Below are 13,139 nucleotides of genomic sequence, written 5' to 3'. Positions count from 1 at the left end.
TATTTCTCAATGTATAAGAGTCATGGAGGACAAGCACATCATTTTATTAAAAATGAAAATGTCAAACAAGCTCATATGAACAAAATATTTCATTCATTTAAAAATATAAAGTATTTTTAATCGAATCTCATTATCAATAAAATAGTTACTTGTCTCTATGTTTTTATATTTACCTCTATATATAATGTGCTTTATCCTAAAATAAATATAAAGTAATTTATGTAATAAGGGTATTTTAAAAAAAAGATAATAATTACACTTTGAAAATTTAAAAATATATTATATTTTCAAACATTCAACTTCTAAAAAAATACTTTATATTTTTAAACGAAGAGAGTAATAATTACCATATTTCGTGGCACTTCATTGTCATTTTCATATTTCAAGGTATTTCTTTTGTCAATTTTCAATTTATTTTTTTTACAATTTTTTAATTTTAATTTCAATAAATATATTTCCTTAGTTAAATGTCACTTGTCTTAAAGTTTTGGAGGAATGATATTAAAATCTTAAAATAATAAACTATGATAATTAAATTCTTAATAAAATTTTTTACAAAATCAATTTGTAATTGAGAACTTATTTATAATTTATTTTTTTGAATTTTTAGGAAGCACCTGGTCATAAATTGTTTATTATTTGTTGAGACTTTATTTTCATCCTGCCTATAGTTTATTTTCCACTTTTCCATTTTAACCCTGTAAAATCTTCTCATCGTAGAAACTCGAAAGCAAAGCACACTCTTCTCATTTCTCTAGTTCTCATCGCCAGCGAAGCTCTCCTTCAGCCTTCACAGCCTTCGAGCGAATCACTACCGGTTCGCCTCGCCACCGTCGTCTCGCCACTCGTCAGTCTTCTCCACATCACCGTGAGTCCGTGACCATCGCCTTCTGCCCTTCTCCTCCTTGAAAAAATATCCTGGTCTTTGAAGAGATCTGTCGAATTTTCGCCCGAGGTTTCTTCTTCGCCTTCCATAATCTTTCCTCCACCATCATCTTCACTTCTGCAGGTTCGTTTCTACCCGAGGTTTCTTGTATATTTTTTCTTTTCCTTCCGCATTCAAGCCTAAGCTACTTTGCTCTGCATCTGAATACAGGTTAATTGGGATTTAGGCTAATGAAGGAGAAGTCACAGCAAGAGGATGAATTCCGCAGTGGAGGTGAAAGTCACAGCAAGAAAGATGACGAGGTTGTATGATTTTATCCTTAAATGATAGCTGATGATCCATCATGTATTATTTCTTGTTTTTTTTAATTTTTTATTTCTACCTTGAACAATTAGTAAGAATACTGCGTAGTTTTCTATTTTGATAATTTGAAAGCAAAAAATGCAGGATTTCATATTTGTTATCCTGAAGCACAGTATCAATGTCGATCGCCTTTTCTATAACCTCCCTATCTGTAGTATTTAGCAGTTTAACGTCCACATTATGCAACTTTTTGAGGTTTGAGCAACACTCACGGATAATAACAGTAAAAAATACGACTAAATTGTTGTAGTTTACTGTAAGGTGGATTGTTGTGTGGGCAAAAAGTTATTTGCAAGGATGTTCAGACCAAGGCCCAGTAAGGTGAAAAGGGGGCTTAGGTGAATGGAAGAGTTTTAGGTAGATGCCAACGGAAACTGCTTGTATCTGGTAGTAGTGAAGTTAGGTAGAATGTATAATAGATGTTAGATGAAAGGCCTAGATTAAGATAGCTGTATGAAGCAAGAACATTGGATGTGTTAGAGTTTGGATAGTACGGATTAACAATTGATGTAGTAGCAACCTGGTATTGTCAGCCAGTGAGGTCTACAAATAAATTAAGGAAAGTTAGGAAACAATGAAATGGATACCTATTCTTTCCCCATCATTCATGATTCACACTTGGGAAAGGGTTGCTGATTGAAATCCCACACTTTTGGTATAACAAGCCCTGCCATGGTACTATTAATGTGATCCCTGTTTCAAAGCGTTACATGATAATGACTTGCAGGGTAGCCCGTCATTCACTAATCAAACTTGCAGCAATTACAAAAAGAAGATAAGACTTCTGAGATGTCTTTTAGGGCAGTAATTGGGTTTTGGTTCATCTCTCTTCCTCAGAAAAGCAAAGAAAGATCCTTTATTATTGTTGGAACCACTTTTACATGCTGATTTTTCAATTTATATTTTGATTCCATTGGCCATTGTGGATCAAAGATGTGTTGAGCTTGAAGGCCAAGGTCCAGTGATGTGAAAATAGGGCTAGGTGGATGAAAGACTGTTGTGTGGACAAAAACAGAAAAGCTGTTAGTTAGTAGCTGGGGAGTTTGTAATTGTCAAGTAAAAGTTCTACATATAATGCAATTGAAAAAGAAGAAAAATTCCTCTTAAATTGTGTCAGAAATATTCTAGAAGCAATCATGGGTCATCACTTAAGAATGCAAGCTTTTGGTATGTAGTGGTCCTCAATATTGAACAAGTGTCTCAGTGATGATGGACCTATTTCGCAACCTGTTTTGGAAACAATTTTTTGTTTTCTAGAACCAAAAAAACAAACAAAAAATTTATTTGGTGATGCGTTTTCAAAAAGTATTTTAGAAAATAAAGAAACAAAATATTGTTATGGAGAATAGAAAAATGGAAACATTTTTTAGGTGTTTTGGAATTATTATTTTGGAGAATAAGAAAGAATGAGAAAAACATCTATTTTCATTATTTTTTCATTCTCGGAATATGCTCTACAAAACACTAGTTCTTAGAAAATAAAATAACAGTTTCAAATAGGCCCAATGTCGCTATAGTTTGATTCTTGTTTCTTCTCCCTTCTCCTAATTAAAATTAACTTTGTTTTTTCAATAATACCAATTGGTTTCTGAAAGTCAAATTTGACACCGAATAACCTATGAATGGTTGAACCCCATACATTTAAATCTCTCTTGAGGGAAATTTTCTTCACATGAGACTTCAACTAGAAATCTTGCTTGAGGAAAACAAATGTCAAACCACTTAAACATCCAACTAGCATTGGTTTAATTAAAACATACTTTCATTGTAGTGTTTGGTGGGCCTGTGCTTGGTCCACACAAGCCTTAAAGAGAGGGCTTGTGTTGTCGTGGAGGGTGTTATGAAAATGTTCTTTGAATGGCTTAAACTTTCAAAATCATTCCTCTAGGAGATTCTTTTCTTCCTAGGATTAACAGAGAATCTAGCTCTTGGCTTTGTTAGTGAAGAATTTGGGCAAAAGATGATTATTCTATTCACAACTAAGGTATTTATCTAGGTTTAACCACACAGCACTTTCGGTTAATCCCTAGAGTCAAAGGTAAAATCAAAGAGATATTTACAAGATCAATTAGAATCTTATTTAATTAATAAGATATAATAGGAAAGAAATAAGAGTCTAAGATGGCAGGTTTGTGCTTCTTCAACCCTTAATTATTCTTAAACCCTAACATGTTTGGGCTTAACCTAATGGGCCCAAGATGTCGTATTCCAACACTCTCCCTCAAGTTGGTGAATAGATATTAATCATTCCCAACTTGTCACTTAGTTCTTAAAACGTTCTCTCGCAAGTGGCTTGGTCATGATGTCGGCAATCTGATCTTTTGAAGGTATATAGGCCAAGTCAATCACTTTTGTTTCAACTTTCTCAGTTATAAAATGGCGATTGATCTCCACATGTTTGATTCTATCGTGATGTACCGGATTATGTGCAATCTTTATTACTGACATGTTATCACACCATACCTTGTAAGGTCCCTTTATTTCAATGTGTAGGTCCTTTAGGAGTCTCATGATCCACATTCCTTCACATATGCCCAGAGCTAGAGATCTGTACTCTGATTTTGCTGAGCTTCTTGTGACCACTGGTTGCTTTTTGCTCCTCCAAGTCACAAGATTGCCCCAAACAAAGGTACAATATCCAGTAGTAGAGCGTCTGTTAACTACAGAGCCACCCCAATCTGCAACATTGCAGACTTCTCCATTCTTGTTGTTTCCTTTTCTAAAGAACAGTCCTTTTCCAGGAGTCTTCTTTAAGTATCTTAAAATCCTGAAAGCTGCTTTCATGTGCTCTTTACGTGGGTCATTTGAGAATTGACTGACCACACCAATTGCAAAATTGAAGTCTGGCCTTGTGTAGGATAAATAGATGAGTTTTCCTACTAGTCTCTGGTACCTCCCTTTGTTTACGGGTGATCCTTCTTTTCCTTTCTTTCTTCTCAAGTTCTTTTTGTAGTTGGTCTCCATAGGTATATCCACAAGCTTTGACCCTAACAACCCTGTTTCCATCAATGAATCAAGTGTATATTTCCTTTGTGAGATGCTGATCCCCTTTTCTGATCTTGCTACTTCTAGACCCAAGAAGTATCTTAGGTTTTCCAAGGTCTTTAACTTCAAATTCCTTTGCCAGATTTGCCTTCAATTTTTCAATCTCTTCTAAGTCATTTCCTGTCAATACAATATCATCTACTTACACAATCAGGATAGCAACTTTATCACAGTTATGTTTCACAAACAAAGTATGATCTGATTTGACACTGAGTATAACCATACTCTTTGACTGCTTGTGTAAAACGTCCAAACCAGGCTTGAGGGGATTGTTTAGGCTATACAAAGATTTTTCCAATTTACAAACTTGTCCAGGTCTTCCACTTCCTTTAGCCCAGGTGGTAATTCCATGTAAACTTCCTCGTCTAGGTCACAATTTAAGAATGCATCTTTCACATCTAGTTGTAGTAACCGCCAATCAAGGTTTGCAGCTAGTGATAAAAGAACCTTAATGGTGTTGAACTTGGCAACTGGAGCAAATGTCTCTTGGTAATCTATGCCTTGAGTTTGGGTGTATCCTTTGGCTATGAGTCTTGCTTTGTGCTTGTTGACAGTCCCATCAATGTTGTATTTGATGGTGAACACCCACTTACAACCCGCAATAGTTTTCCCTTTGGGTAGATTGGTAATACTCCAGATTTGATTCTTTCTTAATGCTTGCTACTCCTCTTGTATTGCTGCTGTTCATTTAGGATCTTCTTTTCCTTCCTCAAAGGTTTTTGGTATTTTCTCATTGGTCACGTTAGCCACAAAGGATTTCATAGGACGAGAGAGTTTCTTATAGAAACATACTTGCAAATAGGATGCTGAGTGCATGTTCGTTTGCCTTTCCTTAAGGAAATTGGCCAAGATAAGTCTTTAGAACTTGCCTCGGGTTTGGATTCTTGGACTTGCATGGAAATAGTTTGGTCACTACTTTCATTCACATTCTGTTTAGTGCCCTTGTTTCGCCTAAATTGTGATCGATCCTCCAATATAGTGCGCTTATTTTGCCTGATGTAAGGTTCTTTCTCTTGCATATTAGGTTGTTCCACTCTTGTCTCATTTGTACCAGAATTTTCCAGATTTTCTTTTCTGTATTACCAGAATTTTCCAGAATATCTTCCTCTATACTAGGTTCAGATGAGGTGATATTAGGTTCAGAGGGTACAATTTGAGGTGATTGAGGGTCATTTGATATTGTAGGAAGAGGAGGTGTTATTGTAATTGGTGCAGGGTCAAGAGGGGGTTTAGGTGGCATTTGGGACCTGCTAGATTCAGTACTAGGACTGCCAGATGCAAGTTTATCAGAATTGCTATTTTCAGAACAAATTAACCATTCATCATTGGTCTCACTCTCCCCTTGAATGGGTAATTTTTGAAAAAATGGTTGATCTTCACAAAACCGAGCATTCATAGTGATATAAAATTTGTGAGTGGAAGGTGAATAACACTTGTAACCCTGTTGAGAGGCTGCACACCCTAAAAAAATGCATTTGATAGCTCTTGGGTCCAATTTTCCTTTATGCTCATCATACACAAAAACGGTGCAGGCAGAAATTCTTTGAGGTATGTTTAGCAATAGGCGAGAGTTTTGAAAAACTTCTTGAAAACTTTGTACAGGGGTTTGAAATTTTAAAATTCTTGAGGGCATTCTATTTATTAAATATGCTGTAGTTAAGACAGCTTCACCCCAAAACATTTTTGGAACATTATTGGTAAGCATTAAAGCCCTTGAAACTTCTAAAAGGTGTTTGCTTTTCCTTTTAGCTATACCATTTTGTTGTGGAGTGTTAACACAAGAGGTTTGATGATGAATCCCTTTTCAAACAAGTATTTTTGAAAGGTTGTACTAGTGTGCTCATGGCCATTATCACTTCTCAATATCAAGTGCTTTAGATTTGTTTTTCATCAAAATTACCCAAGTTAGGCGAGTGTGATCATCAATAAAAGTGGTAAACCATCTAGCATTATTTGTAGTTGAAATTCTAGAGGGTCCCCAAATGTCATTGTGTGTTAGTGCAAAAGGTTGGGATGGTTTATAAGGATGAGGTAGATACTAGTTTCGGACTTGTTTGGCAAAGTAGCAAAAATCACAGTGGAAAGAGGAGGGATTTATTTTATTAAATAAATAAAATAAATCTGGAAATAACAATTTCATATAATTGAGACTTGGGTGGCCTAACCTATAATGCCACAGCATCAACTCATTATCTGATATAGTAGAGTAGGCAACAACATCTGCTACTTTATTTCTCTCTCCCTTTCCTCTCAAGTAGTAGAGACCATCCCATTCTTTAGCATTGCCAATCATCCTTTCTAAAGTCAAATCCTGAAAATACAATGAGTGTCAAAGAATGTAGCACTACAACCAAGATCCTTAGAAATTTGTTTCATTGAAACCAAATTGCATTCAATTTCAGGCACATATAATACATTTTGTAGTTTAATATCCTATGAAATTATCACAGTTCCAGCCCCTTCAACCTTGGCATACGTCCCATTAGCAACTTTGACACGAGAATATGCAGATTCAGTTTTAAACTCACTGAATAATTCCTTAAAACCAGTAATATGATGAGCAGCACTAGAGTCGACTATACAAATGTTCTTGGATGTTGTGTGGGTGCTAAGTGCAACTATGAGAGACATGCTTGCTTGTGCCAGAGTAATGGATAGGTTAGAATTCTCATTGGATTGAGGAATAACTTCATGTTTTTCAAAAAGTCTCTTGAGTATTGTGATTTCCTCTTGGCTTAATGGCTGTTTTTCAGATGTAGGACCAGTATATAGTCCTCGAGCTTCACCTCTGCCTTTCTGCTTGTTAAGGTTGGGCAGTTTCCCATGAAGTTTCCAGCATTCATCCTTAGTGTGACCACTCTTGTTGCAGTGATCACACCAAAGTGAAGAGCATTTACCCTTGGCTATCATAGCAGAAGATTCTAAGTTAGTACTAGGAGTAAAGGAAGAATTAAGGTTTATATCTTGCACTAATTCTTTCCAACTTTCCTCAAATTTGATGGTGTTGACAGTATCTTCAAGGGAAGGTAAAGGTTTCTGTCCTATGATCCTCCCCCGTACATCTTCAAATCCATCATTCAACCTCGAGAGAAATTCATATGTGTGTTCCCGTTCTACAATCTGACGGTAGAGTGTTGCATCAGCATGACTGATCATTGATAGACTTCATAAAGATCTATCTGCTACCAGATTCGCATAAGGGCGCTATAAAATTGAGTGACTGATTTATCTCCTTGCCTTAGGTCTTTCAAGGCCTGTTTCAGCTGAAACATTGTTGCTGGGTTCTCCTTGACAGCATACATGCATTTCATTGAGTCCCATATCTCCTGTGCTGTTGAGGCAAGCATGTAGTTGCTGCTAACTTCCATAGTCATGGAGTTCACAAGCCAACTCATCACCATATTATTTTCTGATATCCACGTGCAATAGGTAGGATCGCCTAATTCTGGTTCTTTTGCTTCTCGAATTAGGTACTTTTCCTTTCCTTTCCCTTGGATGAACATCAGAATATTGTGGGACCACAGTAGGTAGTTGTTTTCGGTCAATTTGTGAGTGACCGTAACATGTGGGAAGCCATCACTACTTGTCATGGCTTGCTGCTCTGGAATTGACACACCTTCTGTGTGCGATATCTTGGAAGATGAAGGTTCGTCCACAGTGTGAACTCTCACAATGTCGAATTGCATTTGCCTAGGAAGTCGAGAGCCAAATGCTTTGATACCATGAAGAATTTGGCCAAAAGATGATTATTCTATTCACAACTAGGGTATTTATCTAGGTTTAATCACACAGCACTTTCGATTAATCCCTAGAATCAAAGGTAAAATCAAAGAGATATTTACAAGATCAATTAGAATCTTATCTAATTAATAAGATATAAGAAGAAAGAAATTAGAGTTTAAGACGGCAGACTTGTGCTTCTTCAACCCTAATTATTCTTAAACCCTAACATGTTTGGGCTTAACTTAATGGGCCTAAGATGTCGTATTCCAACAGTTAGCTTGTCGAGAGCTAACATAGATATGTTGTTATAGAAGAATAATATGGAAAAGAGAGGGAAAGAGAGGAGAAACAAAGGAGAGACTGAATAGCGCGATGATTCTCATTAGACTAACATCGTATAAGGATTGCAATTGCATCTCAAGTATATGTAGGCTCCTAATCCTCATAACTATGAACGGCTATATCTATAACCACCTTAACAGCTATTCCTTTGATTCTGAATGTAACTGATAAAGCTAATAAAATGTCACCATTACAATGTCATAACAACGCTCCTACCAAAAAAAAAAAAAAAGACCCATGGCCTAAAGGGTCATGTCCAGCAATGGGAGGAACAACTTCTAGGAATCAAACAGAAAAACGTAGCCTACTGTTACTATTCACTGTCACTGTTTTCATTGCTGAATAAATGGAAGCAATTCAGACCTGATCCGAAGAGCATTTTGATCAATCCTCCTTTGTACCACCTCAAAACAAATAAGTGAATGAGGAGAGATTGAATAAGTAAATCCCAGCAAAGAATTTCCTCTGTTAATGGGCCTATGCAAATGATATTGGCCTTGTTATTTGACCTTTGAGCCCATATATTGATAGTTGATGATAGCTGGCATCCACTGAGGTTACAACCACTATACCCATTTCATATGGGGAATATCTGTCTTTGATCCATGCACCCACGTGTGTGATACTTCTTCCAAGCTAACACCTGTCCACATGCCCCTATTTTCTAAGAACCCATGCTTTGAAAAGTGCAGAACATCATTGAGACAGCCATCGATGTTCCCTACAGCTCCAAGAAGCCTTGGATTCTTGTCATCACACCATGTCAAGAGGAATTTAAGGCTTTAAGTTGGTCAACACAAATAGATTGTCATTCCCATGCAGAATGAATTGCGATGGCACCATAGAAATAAGAGACAACAATGGAAAAGCTTGCAGCAGCGACATGGAATCAATAATAGAGAATGATGACCCCTTCTGCAATGATAAGACTGAGGCAGTGGTTGACCCATGATCATGAGGAATCTATAGCAACTGAGGTTCTGCAATACGAAGAACATTCCTTTTCAAATCTTCCTGAGCAACTCGACTTGTATCAAATTTGAGGTGCAGAGGCTGACTACTAGCTCCAGTAGCCATATTTGCACTATTCTTGACAGAAACCCTCTTGTTAGCTTGCCTTTGCAATGTAACCTCCAGGATTTGTGCCAAGCTCCTTCCTTCTTGCATCATTCTTGGTTTAGTGACGTATTGGACCAACAGTCTTCATGCAATCCTCGAATATATGTGTCCATCAAATATTCTTGTGTAAGTTGCAGCGTGCAAGAAATGGAATCAAAGGCATCATTGTAGTTTGCTAAAGCCCCTTATTGCTGTAACCTCATTAAGTTGCCCATGAGTGCTTCATATGAAGGCCCAAAGCATTCTTTAATGGCCGACTGCAAATCTTTGCCTTCTCACTCCCTCATCAGCATTTGAATTTGATTAGACAACCCAATAACCTGATCGGTGAGATCATCAATTGTTGCTATCCTTTGTTCAATTCTCCCAACCTTTCTTCTATTGCTTTCTAAGTTTTTGAACATATCACTATACACCTTGAAAAATCAGAGGTGTTTGCTGAGGAGAACCTGGCTCTGATACCACTGTTATAAAAGAAAAATATGGAAAAGAGAGAGAAAGAGATGAGAAACAGAGGAGAGAAGAATAGAAGGCAGAGAGAATTTAGAGAGGTTGAGAGAAAAGAGAAAGAGAGACTGAATAGTGCAATGATGCTCAATAGACTAACATAGCATAACTATTACACTTGCATCTCTAGTATATATAGGCTTCAAATCCTCATAACTACTAATGGCTATATCTATAACCACCTTACAGCTATTCCTCTAATTCTAAATATTACTAATAAATCTAATAAAATGTCACAATTACAATGACATAACATGTTGATTCTATTGTGTCTTTTGCTGGGGATGGCAAAGTGAAATTTTGATATGTGAAATTTGTGGATGGTATATTTCTTCTGATATGAACTGATTTAAATTGAGTTGATTCTTTCTATCATGTGCAGGAAGCTGCTGCTCGCCTTGATGAAATGAAGAGGTCAATTGAGGCCAAAATGGCTCTACGTCAAAGCAATTTGAGTCCTGAAAGGCCTGGTTAGTTTTTTTTTTTCACTCATATTGACAGTATTTATACACATGTTTCGATTTATGCTGCAATTGGCAAGAATTACACTCTTCAAAATGGAGTTTACCTCTTATACTTAAAGAGACCACTAGCCTCTTCCCCCTTTCTAGAAAACAAAGCTTTTCCTGAGGGAGTATAATTTCCTTCTTGCAGTATGTTTCTTTTACACTTCTTGATGGAAAACATGGATGATAATGATGTTTGGTTCCTTCAGAAACCATCTGTTTATATGAACATGGTTTAGCCATCTTTTTGCTGTGGACATCTATTAGCTATAGCTTCATAAATATGTGTTTGTGTACATGTGTTTGTTTAGGGCTGGCTTCACAAGCCATTGTCAGCTCCACAGCTGGAATTTTGTTACCCATGGTTTAATATATCCAATTCTTTTTATGAGAGGAAAATTTGTAATTAAAATATGAAATTGCTTCATCTTCTTTTTATTCAAACAGCTTTTTGCAACGCAGGAATCCATGTCTGGTTCATTCTCTTGTATTAATGTTAAATTGTCATCATTTTTGTTTCATGGATATTCAATGAGTATATTTCATATACAGACTCAGGATTTCTTAGGACACTGGATTCTAGCATCAAGCGCAACACTGCAGTTATTAAGAAACTGAAGCAGATAAATGAAGAGCAGCGAGAAGCACTGATGGATGAATTGCGAAGTGTCAACTTAAGCAAATTTGTCAGTGAAGCTGTGGCAGCTATATGCGAAGCCAAGCTTAGAACATCAGATATACATGCGGCAGTTCAGGTGGGTGCTCTGCATTTTTCATTCTTATCATTTTCTTTTGGGCATTCTGCATTGCTTTAAGTGAATGTGGGTCATTTGGGTTTCTTGTTTCTACACATTAGAAATGATTTCTTTGTGGAATGGAGGTTCTTTGTTTAATTGTAGTTAACATGTTAAAGGGCAGTAAATCTGCATGTACCCCTTTAGATTGTTGCACAAATCTAGATGAGTATTCTAAAACTCCAAGGGTACAAAATTGTAACTTTAAGTTGGTAAAATAAGTATTCATGTGTTTTCTCTAGCTGTCCTTTGGCTTGCTTTTCATCCTGAGCTGGAGCTCCTTGTTTCAATGCTTATCATTTGTGGGCCTTTTTTAGATAAAAATTCTGGTTTTGTCATTTCAATTGGCTTTTAGGCACAGTACGTAAAGACAGTACCTTTTAGAAATTAGAATGTAGGTTTCTTCCATTTAGTTGCTAGATCTCTTTATACATTTACTGTTTGCAATTGTGTTTTTAAAGACATGATTCCTGAGACATTCCTGGCTTATATTGCTTTTCCGAAAGATCTGCTCTTTGCTTCACCAAAGGTACAAGGACTTCACACCAAGCCTGATTCAAGGGCTTCTCAAAGTTTTCTCCCCTGGGAAATCTGGGGATGAATCGGATGCAGACAGAAACTTGAAGGCAATGAAGAAGCGCAGCACTCTGAAACTTCTGTTGGAACTTTATTTTGTTGGTGTTATAGAAGATTGTGGTATTTTCATCAACATTATAAAAGATCTTACCAGTGCAGAACAGCTAAAAGACATAGACTCTACACAAACTAGTTTGACTCTTCTTTCTAGCTTTGCTCGCCAAGGGAGAATATTTTTAGGACTTCCTGTTACTGGTCAAGAAATTCATGAAGAGGTAAATCTTTTTCTCCCTATTGTGAATTCCATTTGATGTTATCTATGACTCTAATGGGGAGTTTGGTTGGTGTGAGGGGAGAGTTTTCTCTTCCTTGCATAAAAACAAAATTTGTAATATCTGTTTACTTGAGACATTATTACTTAATAATAACTGTTTTTTTTTTCTTTATGTATTATATTTTTAGGGATATAAAAGATATTTGTTATCTACAAATTCACATTTTTTCATTCCATTATCTTTTCTATTCCATTTAGTCAACCTTTACTCACATTTTATAATTGTTGTGTGATTTTGTTTAGAATTGTACTACCATGCCTGGTCTGTCCTGAATATTTCTGCACTGATATGATGATACAGTTTTTGAAGGGACTGAACATCACAGGTGATCATAAGAAAAGTTTCCGAAAAGCATTTTATGCATTTTATGATGCTGCAGCAGAACTGCTTCGATCTGAGCATTCGGTGAGACTCTTCCTCTGTAAACACTTAATTTTGGTTGTTCTTCACTTTGCATTCTAAGCACTGCTTTTTAGGTAGATATTTGTTGCAATGATATTGTTCATGTGATTATTAATGGCTTTTATTTTTTGATAGTCACTTCGACTAATGGAGCATGAAAATTCTAAGATTTTAAATGCAAAAGGAGAACTTAGTGATGAGAACGTCTCTGCATATGAAAAGCTTCGAAAATCATATGACCACTTGTACCGTAATGTCTCATCGTAAGTTGCTTTTGTTGACTTTATTCATTTCATTTTCCTATTTGCATGTAATGTTTTAATTTTTCTTTTTTAAATGAATGCTCCATGTACAAATATTCCATAAGATTGGCAATAAATAAATGCATGAAAACTTTAAGCTATATACATAAAGCTCTAGGTATAAGTATCAATTGTTGTGGATAGGCTTGTTGGTGAGATTCTTTTTAGGTTAGTTATAAATGAAATATATTGTGTCAGGTGAGTTGCACCCTCTGGCTAATTGTATTACAGCTCAAAAC

General features: G+C 36.2%; 1 protein-coding gene across 2 annotated transcripts; it reads left to right on the top strand.

The window, feature by feature from the left end:
* Window positions 1-731: 731 nt before the first annotated feature.
* LOC129300437 (regulator of nonsense transcripts UPF2-like) lies at window positions 732-12,861 on the top strand (the record flags this gene model as incomplete). Of its 2 annotated transcripts, XM_054939010.1 has the most annotated exon segments (7): window positions 732-1,009; window positions 1,097-1,188; window positions 10,368-10,455; window positions 11,044-11,246; window positions 11,792-12,136; window positions 12,497-12,601; window positions 12,734-12,861. In XM_054939010.1, coding segments are annotated over 6 exon segments (941 nt in total), but the record flags the coding sequence as incomplete, so codon positions are not given.
* Between the last annotated feature and the right edge of the window lie 278 nt (window positions 12,862-13,139).

Source organism: Prosopis cineraria, unplaced genomic scaffold (genome assembly GCF_029017545.1).
Source record: "Prosopis cineraria cultivar Desert tree isolate PC_DT_omini unplaced genomic scaffold, ASM2901754v1 PC1591, whole genome shotgun sequence".
Taxonomy (NCBI): domain Eukaryota; kingdom Viridiplantae; phylum Streptophyta; class Magnoliopsida; order Fabales; family Fabaceae; genus Prosopis; species Prosopis cineraria.
This window is presented reverse-complemented; position numbering and strand designations above follow the sequence as displayed.